The sequence below is a fragment of the Aotus nancymaae genome, unplaced genomic scaffold, assembly GCF_030222135.1.
Source record: "Aotus nancymaae isolate 86718 unplaced genomic scaffold, 86718_ANA_hifiasm-v0.15.2.pri h1tg000007l, whole genome shotgun sequence".
Classification (NCBI taxonomy): Eukaryota; Metazoa; Chordata; class Mammalia; order Primates; family Aotidae; genus Aotus; species Aotus nancymaae.
The window spans coordinates 53,960,417-53,978,268 of NW_026988418.1; the positions used below are offsets into that span (position 1 = coordinate 53,960,417).

The 17,852-nt window shown below is 35.2% G+C and overlaps 1 protein-coding gene across 11 annotated transcripts in view; it reads right to left on the reverse strand.

The window, feature by feature from the left end:
- The window catches only part of HFM1 (helicase for meiosis 1), a 125,736-nt gene that overhangs the window by 41,858 nt on the left and 66,026 nt on the right, over nucleotides 1–17,852 (reverse strand). For all 11 annotated transcript variants that reach the window (XR_010341225.1, XM_064372612.1, XM_064372617.1 and 8 more), the window contains 10 exons: nucleotides 15,274–15,365; nucleotides 13,712–13,818; nucleotides 13,572–13,619; nucleotides 9,973–10,070; nucleotides 9,757–9,888; nucleotides 7,373–7,458; nucleotides 7,073–7,156; nucleotides 6,786–6,943; nucleotides 4,859–4,962; nucleotides 4,253–4,399 (listed from right to left, as the gene is read on the reverse strand). Coding sequence is in view for 10 of the 11 variants with exons in the window: in XM_064372612.1 (XP_064228682.1) it covers nucleotides 4,253–4,399; nucleotides 4,859–4,962; nucleotides 6,786–6,943; nucleotides 7,073–7,156; nucleotides 7,373–7,458; nucleotides 9,757–9,888; nucleotides 9,973–10,070; nucleotides 13,572–13,619; nucleotides 13,712–13,818; nucleotides 15,274–15,365 (1,056 nt within the window). In the remaining variant the exon portion in view is untranslated. The remainder of the gene's footprint in view (nucleotides 1–4,252; nucleotides 4,400–4,858; nucleotides 4,963–6,785; nucleotides 6,944–7,072; nucleotides 7,157–7,372; nucleotides 7,459–9,756; nucleotides 9,889–9,972; nucleotides 10,071–13,571; nucleotides 13,620–13,711; nucleotides 13,819–15,273; nucleotides 15,366–17,852) is intronic.

The following is a 17,852-nucleotide window of genomic DNA, read 5'->3' on the forward strand; positions in this document are numbered from 1 at the left end:
AAAATAGTTCTAAATGTGCTCTTCCTGCCACTACTCACTGCAGTTACTATTTATCATAATTGCCAGAACTCTTCAAAGAGCATGACTAATCACGCTGCTGCTCTCACATTCCCCAGTATCTGTTAACTGCTCCCCTTATCGGTCAAAAGAGTGAAAATAGGACCAACTGAATAAGAGCTGCAAGGTAGACTGCCTATGATGCAAGTGTTTACATATTTAGTGCTTGTTTTGTAGATTTTACAGAGCTATGTAAATATTTTATATTATTATAAAACAAAATTAATTTTTGAAAGCTATTCCTAAAAATATAAAATAAAATAAAACAAATGAAAGTATATATATTCAGAGTGGCATGGCCACATCCAGAGGATCTATTCCAAGTGATTTTTAAACACATTAATTTGACTACTGAGATATAATCTAAGATAGTAAGATACAGTCTAAGAACAAAAATACATGCAAAATAATTCTCAAATGTTAATGATCACATTAAGAGTGATAATCTGGTGTTGTTATTCTCAGACTGTTTGTTGTGTGTAATGTATATAAAGGATAGAAAATCAATGATGTTCTATCATTTTTGGAGCCATCGAGAACCAAGTTTCTCAGCATGATAGAAGGCCTATATAGATAATTGAGTTTAAGGATAAATTCTATATCTCTGAATTTGATTTGTACATATAAGTATGAATTCATGATGTATTATATCTTTTAAAACAAAAAATAGTCACATAATACTTAACTCTATGCATGAAAAAAATCTAAGAGATCATGATCACTCAATGGCAATGAGCTCCTCTAGGACACAGATTATGATCTCTAGAAACTACTATCATTAAAAAAAAAGGCTTCCTGGACAAAGGGTTTATCTATGTATGCGTCTGAAGCTAGACATATATGAGATGAGCCTAGAACAGCATATTACTCTGCATAGCAAAGACGCTGTCAAAACTACTAGAAATGCCAAAAGGCCTCAGGAGTTAATCTGGTATATCTAGATGGCATCAAGATGATAATATATCTACAATATTTATGAGACAATTTGAACACTGACTTAATATTGGATGATATCAAATAGATTTTATCTATAAAAGTAATGTAGTTCAAAAAATCTTTACCATTTAGATAGATATATAATGAAACATTTACAGAGGAAATACTATGATATCTAAAATTTGCTTCAAAATATGGATGGAAAAAAACTAAAGAGAGGTATAGATGAAACAGTAGTAGCCATGAGTTGATCACTGTTTAAAGTGGAAAATGAATAAATGAAAGTTCATCATATACATCTACTTTTGTATATATTTGAAAAATTCCCATAATAAAAAATAGTAATTCATTATCACTCTGATTTGCCTTAACAAACCTGTTGATTCTTGTGTATCACTTGCTCTCCCCTGACAATGGCTGTAACAATGGCATAAGTATGGAAAAGGAAAAACGTATACTGACACGATTTGCCTGTGTCCCCAGCAAAATCTCAACTTGAGTTATATCTCCCAGAATTTCCATGTGTTGTGGGAGGGACCCAGGGGGAGGTAACTGAATCATGGAGGTCAGTCTTTCCCATGCTATTCTCATGATAGTGAATATGTCTCATGAGATCTGATGGGTTTATCAGGGGTTTCTGCTTTTGCTTCTTCCTCATTTTTTTCTTGCCACCACCATGTAAGAAGTGCCTTTCAACTCCCACCATGATTCTGAGGCCTCCCTAGACATGTGGAACTCTTAAGTCCAATTAAACCTCTTTTTCTTCCCAGTCTTGGGTATGTCTTTATCAGTAATGTGAAAACAGATTAATATAGTAAATTGGTACCAGTAGAATGGAGTGTTGCTGAAAAGATACTCAAAAATGTGGAAGCGACTTTGAAACTGGGTAACAGGCAGAGGTTGGAACAGTTTGCAGAGCCCAGAAGAAGACAGGAAAATGTTAGGAAAGTTTATAACTTCTTAGAGACTTGCTGAATGGCTTTGCCCAAAATGCTGATAGTGATATGGACAATACGTCCAGGCTGAGGTGGTCACAGATGAAGATGAGCAACTTTTTGGGAACTGAAGCAAAGGTGAATTTTGTTATGTTTTAGCAAAGAGATTGGTGGCATTTTGCCCCTGGCCAAGAGATTTGTGGAACTTTGAACTTGACGATTTGGGGTATCTGGTGGAAAAATTTCTAAGCAGCAAAGCATTCAAGATGTGACTTGGGTACTGTTAAAGGCTAAAGGCATTCTGTTATAAAAGGGGAACAGAGAATAAAAGTTCAGAAAATTTATCCCAGCACTTTGAGAGGTTCAGATGGGTGGATCACCTGAGGTCAGGAGTTCAAGACCAGCCTGACCAGTATGGTAAAACTCCATCTCTACTAAAAATACAAAAATTAGCCGAGCGTGGTGGCAGGCTCCTGTAATCCCTGCTACTCAGGAGGCTGAGGCAGGAGAACTGCTTGAACCAGTAAGGCAGAGGTTGCAGTGGGCCAAGATCATGCTACTGCACTCCAGCCTGGGTGACAGATTAAGACTCTGTCTCAAAAAAAAAAAAAAAAAAAAGTTCAGAAAATTTGCAGCCTATGTGATAGAAAAGAAAAGCCCATTTTCCAGGGAGAAATTCAAGGTGGCTGCAGAAATTTGCATAAGTAGCAAGGAACCTAATGTTAATTCTGAAGACCATAGGGAAAATGTTTCCAAGCCATTTCAGAGATCTTCACAGCAGCCCCTTTCATCACAGGCCTGGAGCCCCAGGAGGAAAAAGTGGTTTCATGGGCTGGGCCAAGGGTCCCTGTGCTGTGTGCAGCCTAGGGATTTGGTGTCCTGTGTCCCAGCTGCTCCAGCTGTGGCTGAAAGCAGTCAATGTGCAGCTCAGGCTGCGGCTTCAAAGGATGGAAGCCCCAAGCCTTGGCAGCTTCCACATGGTATTGAGCCTGCAGGTGCACAGAAGTCAAGAATTGAGATTTGGGAACCTCTGCCTGGATTTCAGAAGATGTATGGAAATGCCTGGATGCCCAGGCAAAAGTTTGCTACAGGAGTGGGGCCCTCATGGAGAACTTCTGATAAGGCAGTGTAGAAGGGAAATGTGGGGTTGGAGCCCCCACACAGAGTCCTTAATGGGGTGCTGCCTAGTGGAGCTGTGAGAAGAGGGCCACCATCCTCCAGACCCCAGAAAGGTAGATCCACTGACAGCTTGAACTGTGTATCTGGAAAAGCTGCAGATGCTTAACACCAACCCGTGAAAGCAGCCAGTGGGGAGGCTGTACCTTGCAAAGCCACAGGGATGGATCTGCCCAAGACCATGGAAACCCACCTTTTGCATCAGCATGACCTGAATGTGAGATTTGGAGTCAAAGGAGATCATTTTGGAGCTTTAAAATTTGACTGCCCCACTGGATTTGAGACATGCATGGGGCCTGTAACCGCTTTGTTTTGGCTAATTTCTCCCATTTGGAATGACTGTATTTACCCAACACCTGTACCCCCATTATATCAAAGAAGTAACTAGCTTGTTTTTGATTTTACAGGCTCATAAGCAGAAGAGACTTGCCTTGTCTCAGATGAGACTTTGAACTGTGTACTTTTGGGTTAATGCTGAAATGAGTTAGGACTTTGGGGAACTGCTGGGAAGACATCATTGGTTTTGAAATGTGAGGACATGAGATTTGGAGGGGCCATGGGTGGAATGATATGGTTTGGCTGTGTCCCCACCAAAATCTCAACTTGAGTTGTACCTCCCAGAATTCATATGTGTTGTGGGAGGGACCCAGGGAAGGTAATTGAATCATAGAGGCCGATCTTTCCCGTGCTATTCTTGTGATGGTGAATAAGTCTCATGAGATCTGATGGGTTTATCAGGATTTTCTGCTTTTGCTTCTTCCTTATTTTTCTCTTGCCATCATTATGTAAGAAGTGTCTTTCACCTCCCGCCATGATTCTGAGGCCTCCCCAGCCATGTGGAACCATAAGTCCAATTAAACCTCTTTTTCTTCCCAGTCTCAGGTATGTTTTTATCAGCAGTGTGAAAATGGACTTATACATATACCAAAAAAATGAATCAAAAAATTTGTCCCCTATCACCCTAATTTGACAAATATTAACTATAAGAGAGAATTTCTACTATATCCTATCAATGCAATTACTATGAAGCTTAAATATCTTATTCCAGAGTGTCCTCAATCTAAGTGTTGCAGTATTATAACAGTGAATACTCCTCCCTAGCCATATCTTTGCTTTAATATAAAATAGGGATTAATAGAGCTATTTACCTTTATTAGGTCCTGCTACGGTAGATCCATCTGAATGCTTAGAATGGGAAATCTGTGTTTCAGATTTTCTTCTCATAGTCATTTGATTTCCAAACCTCTTGGGTTCTAAGTAAAAGACTGTAAATTTCTGCTGAATATCAAGCCCAACTGGAAAATGAAAAAAGTATACAAATGCTTATTTAAGTCATATAAATCCACAAGAGAACATTTATTTCTTTTTATCTCTCTTACATTTTTATAGCTTCTAGAGCTAAGAAGTCCAGAAAGTTAAAATATTTTTGAAAGGTTAAAAAATATGACAACTAAAAAATTACATATTTATTGTTACAAAAATAAAACTCAATCTTCTAACAATAATTGTAATTTAACTATCTAGGAAAAAAAAATCTATAAATTAAAAGATAAACTTTTATAAATGTCATCCTGGTCCATGCTTTTATATATCTAAATACACGAAACTTCCTTTAAAGTTTATTCACATTATCTAAATATATTATTTTTGCATAATACCATTTATACCGCTTTTCTGTACCAACATAAAGGATGTAATTTTTAAATGCAATTATATTCTTTACATTCATGTCTTCATCACTTCAATTAACTTACCAAATTCAGAACTTATTAGATTTATGCTAAGATCTTCAGATTTAAGAGCTCTCTTCACAGAAATCTTCTTGGCCCAATTTCCAGCTTTTAGCAAAATAGAATCCCTGAAAAGTAGTATAGTTTAAGTAGTGATCCAAACACTGAATGAAATATACATTAATCTTCAAGGGTTAATCGTTCTTAAGAAAAATATTCTCTAGTAGTAAACTGAAATAATTTACTGAAAATTGCTTTCCTCAACTTTTCATGAGGGAGAATAAAGTATCAATGGAAATCTCTTGACCATGATTTTTTAAAATTAATTCTTCTTTTTTTTGAGACAGGGTCTCACTCTGTTGCCTGAGCTGGAGTACAGTGGTGCAATCATAGTTCACTGAAGCCTCAAACTCCTAGGCTCAGGCAGTCCTCCTGCCTCAGCTTCCTGAGTAGCTGGGACCACAGGCACGTTGGACCATGCCCAGATTATTTATTTATTTATTTTTGTAAAAATAGGGTCTCATTTTGTTGCCCAGGCTGGTCTGTAACTCCAGGCTTTAAGTGATCTTCCTGCCTCAGCATCTCAACGTGCTGAGATTACAGGTATGAGTTACCACATCTAGTCCATAATTTTCTCAATTACAGCTGTTTCCAAGTTGCATTTACTCATTTCAGTCCCAATAAGAATATATACTTGCTATCAATAATGCATGATCTTGCCCCTAAATTACTACCATTTAAAACTGGCTATACATAAGTTTTGTGTATTATGAGAACAACTTTAATTGTATTTTTAAATTGACATAAAATATAGTCTGCATCTAATAACATCATAAACAAACCAGCAACCAATTTCATGATTGAACTTATTTTAGTCTCATGTAGTCACAGATTTATTAGTCACAGAGAACAAAGATTTGTACAATAGCATACTCTCTATAAGTGTGTCATGGTTAGCTGCAGGAGAGCAGTTACCAGTGAAAGGGTTATACTGATCACTGCAGTCCCTTCAGAAACCTTGCATGTGACTTTTTGGGAAAGAATCTTCTACTACATACTGGCAGCAATTAGGAGATTTTCATTTCAGAACCACTGCCATTCCTGAACTTACAAGTACAGCAAGATGGTCGGGAGTCTAGGCTCTGGAGTCAAACTGTTTGGGTTAAAATCTAGACTTTGCTATTAACTAGCTATATGACCATGATTAAGGTTTGATTACTCATAAATCAAACTCATTAAACTCTTTTTGTCTCAATTTCCTCCTCTACAAAATATGGATAGCACCTGTCTCATACAGATATTAAATAATTCAGTATTTGGAACCTACTAAGTGCTAAAAAAATGAGCTATAGCTATAACCTACTAAGTGTTGAAAAAAATAGCTATAGCTATAACTGATATCCTTAGAGATTGCTTATGACATCCCGGGAGAAAATAATAGTGTCTGGAAAAATGCTGAAGTAAAAAATTACAGAATGGCATGCTACAGAACTAGACATAAGGGAGGGTACCTCCTCTATATATTTGCTCTGATTGCTTGGATCCTACAATGGAGCTATAGTAATTTGTTAGATTTTAATTTGAAAGTAGAAGATATATTTTGAGGTCAGTAGGAGAAAGACTGCATTCAAACAGTAGTAGGACCATGAATGACTGGAGAAAAGCAGTGAAATAAGAAAGACCTCCTAGAGGTCATCTACTCACTTGTTTCAGACCATGGTGATAGATTTTATACTTTGTTCATTTGAGTACTAAATGTCACAGTTTAAACCAACAGACCCAATGTTAATATCTTCTTTAAAAGGAAAATAGAGAAACTATCCCATTATTGTGTCAGGAAAATGTAATTTAGTTGATCCCATAATGATCTTGTTACTTTTTTTCCAGTGGAATCTTTCTTTTACAGTATATGCTTAGAAATAAAATCAAACATCAGAAATTTCACACTTACATAATCTTGTGCAGATAAACTACTTGATTATCTGCGTCACCTATGATTAAGGTAACATAGTGAGAATCTGATGCTGTTCTTTTAGTTTGTAGGTGTTCAAAGTTTCTTAATATAACAGTCACTAATATTTCTGCCGTGGTATCGTCGTATCTTGAAATCTTCAAAAAAGGACAAGCATAAAAAGTGTTTTAAAAAAATCTTACTTCTCATACTCAGCTGAAGCCTATTTATGGGTAGCTTTATTCCTGAAAAGACAATAAAATATCTAAGAAACAAAAAATATTTACCTGTTCCACTTTAAGTTCATATTTTGGTAGATACATCACAGTTTCTTTTATCTGGGTTCCAAAGGGGGGATGTCTATTTAAAATCTAAAAACATTTACATCATTATATTCTTACCATAACACTTGAAATTCTAGTAAAATATTTTTTAGAATAAATAGCTTTAATAATGCTTATCACCCAAAACCTTGGTAAGTTAAAATACTTATGATTATGAGAAGGAAAATAACTTTAAATAGAAATAAAGGTAGGCCTCAGAATTTAGACAGAATTCAGGAATTAGGAATAAGTGAATATAAATACCAATTCAAGTTTCCTTGCATCTGTCTCTTCTAATTTTTTAAAGGAAGTCAAACCAGCATTTACGATTGCATTTGACAATGTTATACCTGTGGAAAATTAATCAAACAACAACTTAAAAATAATCAACTTTAAATAAAATATATATTTAAATATTTAAAAACTAAATTAGTTTTAAAAAATATTTAAGATCCAGTCAAATAACTAACTTAAAGTTTTTGTAAAAAGTTTTCAATTGGATTATTTGGGTTGTGACATTATTCAATTACTGATATTTATTCCGACTGAAATAAAATATGCATTTGCTTTATAAAAGAAAGAGAAACTCTGGTCCACATGATGACTCACACTTTAGTTTTACTATATGTCATCCTTAGGGCAAGCACCAAGAGATATGTACTTTTGTACTTATGCTTGAAAGAAAAGCAACATGATTCAAGGCTCATGCTTAAATGAAGCAAGGGAACACTGCTTCATGAAGTTATGGCTCTCTGAGCATTTCTGTCTTAGAAATACAGTTCTATGTTTCTGTACCTAAACCAGACTATTTTACTCTACTGCCTTAAACTTCCACTGCTTTTCCACTGCATTTAGAATAAAGTGGCAATTTCCTTACTGGGGCCAAATTTTCTTACCTATATGACTTGACTACAGCCTATCTCTCTAATCTAATTTCCTCTCACTCTCCTGTTGCTGACTACTCTCCAGCCACTCTGGCTTTTATTTTGTTTCTTAAATACATCAAGTTCATTTTCATCTTTGGACCTTTCCTATTTCCTTATACTTTCAGAAGGCAGAATTTAAAATTCTTATAGGCTTATGAATGTATTTATCCAAATCCCCAAATAAAAGACACCGTGAGCAGTATAAAATTCCAAAATATTACTACCTTGTCTAAGGCACATATATTACATATATTACTGGTGAAGGTATAACACTATTTCCTTACTCATATATTTACTTGTTCTTGGGATTTTCTCTTAGTTCTTCTTAAGACACAGCTTCTAGTATTCATAATTCCTAATGTTCATTTCCATTTCCCCTCAAAATGTTTGTCTTTTAACTTTTTAGTTTATAGCCACCATTAACATCAATTTGTATGCATTACTTTTTTTTCAAGATGCTCAGTAACAACTTGGATTTGACTTTTTGTTTGGATTCTCTCACTTTTCTATTATATGATAGTTTTCTGGGCAATATTTGTTTTTTTCTGTTCAGCTGTAATGAGTATGTGTGAAAAAAGGTTAGTTCAACATTCTGGAAGGGACAGAATGCAATGAATGCCCATATTGATGATACTCTAGAAAGCCAGAAAGATTGGCTTTTTCAGGTATAATGAAACTTACTAGTAATCACTTAGCCTAATTTTAAAATTTTATAAATAATGTATGGAACCACTTTTCCAATTGAGAACTTTTGCCTTTATGGGATGGATGTGGTATTTGGTTGCCAGAACTTCTGTAAGAAGGTAAGCCTTTCCATCAGGAATCTCTCCCCTTACTTTCACCAGCCAACCCCCCTTCACCCCAGCTCCTATGACTTCCTAGTTAGCCCTCTGTCACCTCATTGATTTCAAATTTCACAGATAAAAAAAGTAAGAGTTCATAAAACAGTTGGTAATCTTTGTTCAAATAAATAACAAGACAATCCCTAAAAATCCATTATTTAATTTGTTGATACTCCCAAGATGTAGACAAAATTGCAAAACTAACAAGGCTATCAGTCATGAGATAGTAGCTCTCTTTTTAGAATTCTAGCTATCTAAGAAGGAATAGGGTCACAAGGTCACAGGTACCAAACAGGAAAATCCTTTGTAAATGGTACTCCCTACAGTCTCAGAGCACACCCTACACAAGGTCCCTATAGACAAAATAATCAGGCACAATCTTTTGTGTACAGAATCTCTATGAAAATTGGTATGAATACTCTACTGTTATTGAAAACCAAAAAAAAAATTTAAGACATAAAAAAGTGACATAATTTTCTATAATGAATTAGGAATGGCTGGGATTGCTAACCCTGTACCTTGTAATTGAGATCAAAACAAAATATTAGTCATAAAAGTGGAAGGGAGGGCATCACATAGTTACCTAATCACTAAAACAAAATTTCACTCATGGTATGAGAAAAAATTTTCAGATAAGAGCATTAATTTTTATTAGATTTCTCATGTACTCATGTATCATTCAGTTGATTTCAAATGGAATCCTTTAAGGAGGAGCAAATGAAAATCAGATTTCTGAAAGTGGAGTACAGCACTTATTTAAGCCTACAAACACATATCTTCTTTAAAGGTCTGTAATCATCACAGAATAATTTTACTAACAGTGAAAACAAAATAAATGACAAACACTGCCAAACTCCCTGCCTTACCAATCAGTACTTACCAATTTTTTCCAGTTGTTTGGATACATGCTGAGAGTTTTCCCAAAGTTTACACCTAAAACATTTAGCTAAAATCAAACTATTCAATAGTACAGCAAACTTCTTTTCTTGAGCGGCTACAAAATCTGACAACCCTAAAAAAAAAATTTCCAATATTAAATCTAGTATATCAGTTTATTGGGAAAAAATATTTAAAATCCACTAATTCTGTAACATACATCTTGTAATTCGGGAGCCTTGTCTGAAAATCTTTGCGGTATCTTGTGTCAAAGCAAAATCTTGTATGGGAATACATCCTAGTTGAGCCTGAATAAGACTTGGAGAAAGAAAAAAAATCTGTTACTCCTTTGTAAGGGTTATCTATCTCATAGTAGTTGATATCACTCACTGAAGTATTCCTTCTTAAAACATTTCTCTGCCTTTATTTCTGCAATACTACATGATTCTCTATCTTGCATAATTATTATTGCAGGTCAACAATAAAAGTTCATTCCTGTTTTCCCGACTCCTCAAAGTTGTCTTTATTATTTATTGCTCTTCTTTATTCAATCTCTTTGTCTCAAAAATCTCATTTCATCTCAGACTTTCATTATAATTTCTAGATTGATGAATTATAGGAGACTTTCACTTAGACTGTTACTTTAATCTCAACACATCTCAAATTGTTTTCATATTCTCCTCCAAGACAGTTCTGTCTTTCAGCTCTACTATTTATTTCTTTTCAAGGAATTATACAAAAATAATACAATGTGTTTTATCAACAAATTCTTATTAAATGTTATTAAATGCCAGGCATAGTATTATGTGCTGATAATTCTGTTCAGTGTATGAAGGTCAGTAGCATATTAGCTGGTTATTGAAAACCAGCAGCTGCTTGGCTACTAAATTTGAGGTGATAGTTGTTATGAGGGGGAAAAAGACACTAGTGCCTATGTGCCTACTATATCCCAGGTTCTCTGCTACCTGTTTTGCCCATAAACTTACCTAATCAGACATTGATATGCAAATCACTGATGGTTCTAACTAAAATTACACATATTGTTACTCTCCTGAGGGAATCTCTTTTTAAAAAACAAATTTCCTCCTAAACTGCTCAGTAGAAGGAGGTCTCTTGATAAAACCAAAACAGTCAGCTACACAAAGAAAAAGGACAGAATAGTTATATTTCATGATTTAGATTAGCAGAAGATATGTGAAAACTGAAAGAAGTAATCAACTCACTTCCTGGAATGGATCCATACAGCTGAAATTTAAGCTATTAACATTTTTTGGCTATGGTATATGGTTCTGAAAATTATTTTATATCATCTATTAAGAAATAGTTATAAAGATACACAATTACTAACAAAGAAGGAACTGATGGAAAAATGTGAATAGTGTGCTTTTAAATGCTGGGTAAATAAAACTTGTTAAGCTACCTAGGGATACATAAATGTGGAGTACAAAATTGCTGGAGTAAAAATAAGACTTTTGAAGAAATATTTATCTATATTAAAAAGCAATTATTTCTAATAAATAAATAAGACACTTTTCAACATCATACTTCCCTGTCAGAAATCTTATTTCAAGAAGCAGTAATAAAACAGGGATAGGAGAAAGGACAGAGATTTATGCTAGTAGGTACAGAACCACGGCAGGACTCTTGGTTTCTCGCACCAGATAAGGCAAGAAGTGATTTCCTGTAATCTTACCCCTGAGCTTGTCCTCAGTAGAAACAGAAGTTCCACAGCCTCAGGTGAGGTGGCACTTCTACCACCTCAACTAATGGGGCAGAGTTACATGGTAGTTATGACTAACCCAGGGTTAGTATAAGAATTAAATGAGATAAGGTATTGATTCAGTTAGAATTAGATTAAACCATGACCAGACCATATCAGTCTATATACAAACAGTTTATTCTCATGTGTAAAAGAAATCCAGAGTTGGGAAGTTCAGGGCTTCGTTTGGTGGCTCCATATCATACCCTGTCAGTTCACTGAAAAATACCAGTTAAAAAAACAGAGCTAGTGCTGAAGAGGGAAGATCTAGGAATTAAAGCGAGGAAGAATTTTAAAATAGCCTTAAATTAAAAGGGCAGAGCCAGGCATGGTGGATCACACCTGTAACCCCAGCACTTCGGGAGGCCAAGGCAGGTGGATCACTTTTGAGGTCAGGAGTTCGGGACCAGCCTGGCCAACATGGTGAAACCCTGTCACTACTAAAATTACAAAAATTAGCCAGGTGTGATGGCATGTGCCTGTAATGCCAGCTACAGAAGCTGAGGCAGGAGAATCACTTGAGCCTGGGAGGCAGAGGTTGCAATGAGCCAAGATCATGCCATTGCACTCAAGCCTGGGCCACAGTGTGACACTCTGTCTCAAAAAAAAAAAAAAAAAAATTAAAAGGGCAGAAACTTGAAGGATAGAATTCTAAAACTAAGAGAATTAACATCTACTTGGAGAAGAACAGATGTGAAGTTCAGCAAAGTAATAGGGACATGACAAAGCCATGAAAAAGTTAACTACTAGCCATCATTGCCTACAAATAGACTATAAATGTTTGATTAAGGCCCTTCCAGCCCACATATACACACTCTCTCTTTTCTTGGCTATGCTTAACTAAGATGTACAAAAGCAGGAAACGATCATGGGAATCTAAATTATGATATGTATTAAAAAATTATAAAGTATAATAATTAACTTTAAAATCTGACAGCTTCAATCAACATAATATATTACCCAATTTAAGGCCAAGTTAATAGAAGCACTGAAATTGCAAATAAAGTGTTCCCAAGAAAATGAGTGTGGAAAAATACTTGATTTAATTTGACTCAATAATTTATGCAACACAGTATACTCGGGGGAAAATGAGAAAATCAAGAGTTCTAGATAGCAACAAAACCTTGGTGAAGTCATAACTTATCTGTGGATCACTTACATCATCTGTAAAATGAAAGGATTGGGCTATATGATCTCTAAGGTTATATGAATTTATGGAAATAAATATTTGAATATAGAAATAAACCTAAGAAAATAAACATTAACTTCTGTGGTACAAGCTATAAATCTGCCTGATGAGATGTAAAAAACAATGAGAAGATTGCTTTATAGACTTAAAGGTATTTGGAAGATAAAATTTAATAAGATGTCAGGAAGAATCCCAAAGAAAGGATGGCCTCCTCTAGCTATGGAGGAAAAGAAATTATTTGGCTAATTGGTTTTATTGAGCCACATTAAAAAAACCATTTCACCTTAAATTACATAACACTAAGACCTGCATACTCAGAAAACCAAGCAGTTAGCATGGCAGAAGACAGTATCATTGTATTTGTGATTGCAAACTGCTAAAAGACACAAGTTATGGTGTAGCCTTAATTACTCTTTCAATTACTAATCTCCATATAAACTCCCTATTTATGGCAGAATAGTCATCCACTGTCAATATACACTCCTTTACTCATAATGTTGCTTTTACTCTGTCTCTCCCAGAATGCCACTACCATTCAATAGACATTTATTACACAGGTTTTCATACAGTCCATTATTTTTATATATATTGTTTTCATTCAAGCTAACTTGAAAACTCCTGACAATGAGAAACAGAAGAAGCATGTCTTCTTTCAACCGTCCACCTTGCTTCAACAGAATCTACTCTGAACAAATGTTTAAGAAAAAGTATTCACAAATCATCAATTTTAAAGTCTGAGAGTTCTAAGAAATTAATTTCACATCTACATTCTGACTCCTTTTTATGTATATTTTTCTGTATTAAGAAAAACAAATGTAAAATGTTTCAAAACCAAAAAAATAAAACATTCATAAGTATGAATCATCTTTACCAATTTACTTTCATTTCTCTTGTTTTAATTCTTCCTTCCATTGGAAATCTATAAATAAAACCACATGGTAAGACATGTATTATTTATTTTAATTAAATAAAACCTCTTAAAATTATTTAAAACATATGTAAGTTCTGTACCTGATAGTTATCCGATTTGGATCTTTGTTCAAAGTATTCAGTGTTTTCTTTTCATTTATTCTTAACTGTATATCTAGAAATTCCTTGCAGCCAGCTATCATTGTAACCTATAACATTTCAGAAGTTGTCCATTTAATGAAGTCTATTTTTTGTTTCTTTCCTCTCATCTTCTTTCTCAAAATTTATTTATTTTTTATACTGCTTTAAATCATCATAGTTTTATCAATTAACGTAACAAGAGTTAAAAACCCGCTTTATACATTTTGCTTCTTTAAGGATTCATTCATTGACTAACAAATGCTTACAAACTCCTATTATATACCAGACATTACATTAGACACCGGGACTATACAAATAAGATTTTAAAGATTAACAAGATACAATTTAAAATATCTAGCCCAGTGCCTACCATATAGTAATAAATAAGTCCTCAATAAACATTGCTTCTGTTAATACTACTACTACTATTATTCTACTGTTCTATAGTTTGCAAATCATTGTCTCAATTGAGGATAACTTAGTCACAGAAAGAATGTTTTAGATATTAGGAAATTTGGATTCTAGAGCCTACTTCTGCCAGATAACAAAAAAAGGAGTCTCTGTGCTTTCATTTTCCACATATCTAAAATGGAACTAACCCTTGTTTTAATTTTCTTATACACTTGCTGAACTCAAGATCAGATGAGTTAATGTTAATAGTGGGTGTTTTCTACTCTTGATTTCTCCTTAGTTAAGAATGTTTACCTAAAAATACAAACCTTCTATTTTTCATCAATTGTTGTTTATGTGACTCCTCAATCACAACTGGAATCCTGCTGTGCAATTTTTACTATAATAATCTTACCACAGTAATCAAATTAAATAAAAATGAATGGCTTAAATTTGAGAGTAAATATTTTCTTTTATAAATATTGTTTCATATTCATGTTCTGAGTGAAGGAAGAAAAGACCAATGCAGTTACCATGCACCAATGAGATGCCTAAGGTCCTGTTCACTGCTGCAGCTGCGAAGTTGCCCCACTGTTGATATTTTAGCATAACCTGTTATTATTCCCATTTTCTCTACAACCAGTATTTGATCTGGGTCATCACCAATACTATTCTATTCCCATTGTTCTCACTATTCTGATGCAAAGATTTAAGGAGAGGTTGCAAGTACATGGCACACATGCTGCAACTCACTGTCCTTCACTCATGGCAGACTTTCCTAATACATCACACCACATCATCTTGGAATCTTTCTTACATGTTATTACATTCTATAGCCACTACCAAGGTAATTAGCATTATCGCCTAAGTTGTAAAGTAGTTGCCATACCTACTTTGGTTTTGTACATAAATTTTCTTAGTTCTGATAAGAGTTAAAACAGAAAATATATTCTAAGAAGGACAATTCCATATCTCATGATCAGAATTATACCGGAGGAGACATATGCATTCTTAGAAATGCCTTCATTTCTGCTCATTAATTCTTAAATTATATGAGATATACAAATTAGTTGTTTCTCAAATATTATTTTATACATCATTATGTATTTATTTTCTAGTGAAAATTAATTTACCAGATCTGATAAGGTTTCTTTTCCACTGATTGTATAAAATTTCTTCACCGTCTCAAATGTAACATAATACCAAGCCATCAATCTTCCTGCTTCTGTAAGAAAACATGGAAAAATGAACAGTCCCCTCACTGACTGAAACAACTTGTATTTGTATGTTTAACAAACATTTCCTGAAGAAAGAAGAAGCAAGATGGTGGAACAGAAGCCTAGATCATTGGTCTCTGCTGCAGGAACACCAAATTTTAACAAGAATCTGCACACAGAAAAGCACTGTCACAAGAATCAAAAATCAGGTACCATCTTGGCCATGGCTGGGCAGAGAAACAAGGAGGCTCTTGGGGTCTCCAAGTCCAGGGCTAGGCTCGTAGACAGCATTTCTGGAACTGCCCTGGGCCAGAGGGGCACCTACTGCCCTGAAGGATGAATCCCAGGCCTGGGAGCATTCACTATACACTGACAGAAGAGCCCTTGGGCTTTAAGTGAATATCAGTGATGACCTGGCACAACCCCGAGGATAAGTGAAGGTGGTGGTCACAGGCAGAGACTCTTCTGCCTATGGAAAGGAGAGGAAAGAGTGAAAAGGAATGTGTATTTTGGTTTGAATGCCAGCTTAGCCACAGTAGAACAGAATATCAGGCAAATTGCTAAGGTTTTTGACTCCAATCCCTGGTTCCCAGACAGCATCTCTGGACATACCCAGGACCTGGGGGAACTCACCGTCCTGAAGGGAAAGGCCTTGGGCAAGGCCCAGTGCTGTGCTGGCTTCAGATCTGACCCAGCACAATCTCAGTGGTGGTGGCCACAGGAGTGCTTGCATCAGCACAGCCCCAATTCCAGGTGGCTCAGCACAGAGAGACAGAGATAGCATCTGTATTTTTGGGAGAAAGTAAGGGGAAAGAACAAGAGTCTTTGCCTGGTAGTCCAGAGAATTCTTCTTTATCTTACCCATGACCACCAAGGTAGTACGTCTATGAATCTGCAAAAACCACAGCATAATTGGGCTTTTGGCCAAAGTCCCTTTGAATACCTGGAAAGCCTTCTCAAAAAGGACAGGCAAAAACAAGCCCAGACTGTGAAGACTAGAATAAATACATAACTGCTGAATGCTCAGACACCAAAGAGCACCTCCAGGAAAACATGACCTCACCAAATGAACTAAACAAACAAGGCACTAGGAACCAATCCTAGAAAAAGAGAGATAGATAACCTTTCAGACAGAGAATTCAAAATAGCTGTTTTGAAGAAACTCAAAAAATTCAAGATAACACAGAGAAGGAATTCAGAATTCTACCAGATAAATAACAAAGAGATTGAAATAACTAAAGAATTAAGCAGTAACTCTAGAGTTGAAAAATGCAATGACATGCTGAAGAATGCATTGGAGTCTCTTAGCAGCACTGATTAAGCAGAGGAAAGAATAAGTGAACTTGAAGACAGGCTATTTGAAAATAGCCTCTGACTGTGTAGTCAGAGGAGATAAAAGAAAAAATAATTTTAAAAAACAATGAAGTACACCTATGAGATCTAGAAAATAGCCTCAAAAGGGCAAATCTAAGAGTTATTGGCCTTAAAGAAGAGGTACAGAAAGAGATGGGGATAGAAAGTTTATTCAAAGGCATAATATCAGAGAACATCCCAAACACAGAAAAGGATATCAACATTCAAGTTAAAGAAGGTTATAGAATACCAAACAGATTTAACCAAAAGAAGGCTACCTCGTGGTATTTAATAATCAAACTCCCAAAGGTCAAGGATAAAGAAAGGATCCTAAAAGCAGTAAGTGAAAAGAAACAAATAACATACAATGGAGCTCCAATGTGTCTGGCAGCAGATTTTTCAGTTGAAACCTTACAGGCCATGAAAGAGTGGCATGAAATATTTAAAGTGTTAAAGAAAAAAACCCTTTTAGTCGAGAATAGTATGTCTGGTGAAAATATCCTTTAACGATGAAGGAGAAATAAAGACATTCCTAGACAAAAAAAAGCTAAGGGATTTCATCAACACCATACTTGTCCTCTAAGAAATGCTAACGGGAGTTCCTCAATCCGAAAGAAAAGGATGTTAATGAACTAGAAGAAAATCATTTGAAGGTACAAAACTCACGGGTTATAGTAAGCACACAGAAAAGCACAGAATATTATAACACTGTAATTGTGGTATGTAAACTTCTCTTGACTTAAATAGACTAAATGAGGAAGCAATCAAAAATAATAGCTACAACAGCTTTTCAGGACAAGGAATAATAAGATGTAAAGGGAAATAAGAAAAAGGTAAAAAGCATGGGGATGAAGTTAAAGTGTAGAGTGTTTATCAGTTTTCTTTTTGCATTTTTGTTTGCTTGTTTAGGCAATCAGTGTTAGGTTATCATCAGTGTGAAATAATGGGTTGTAAGACAGTATTTACAAATCCCATGGTAACCTCAAATTGAAAAACATACAACAGATACACAAAAAATAAAAAGCAAGAAATTAAAGCATGCCACCAGAGAAAACCACCTGCACTAAAAGGAAGACAGGAAAGACAGAAAGAAGGAAGAGAAGAATGTAAAACAACCAGAAAACAAATAACAAAATGGCAGG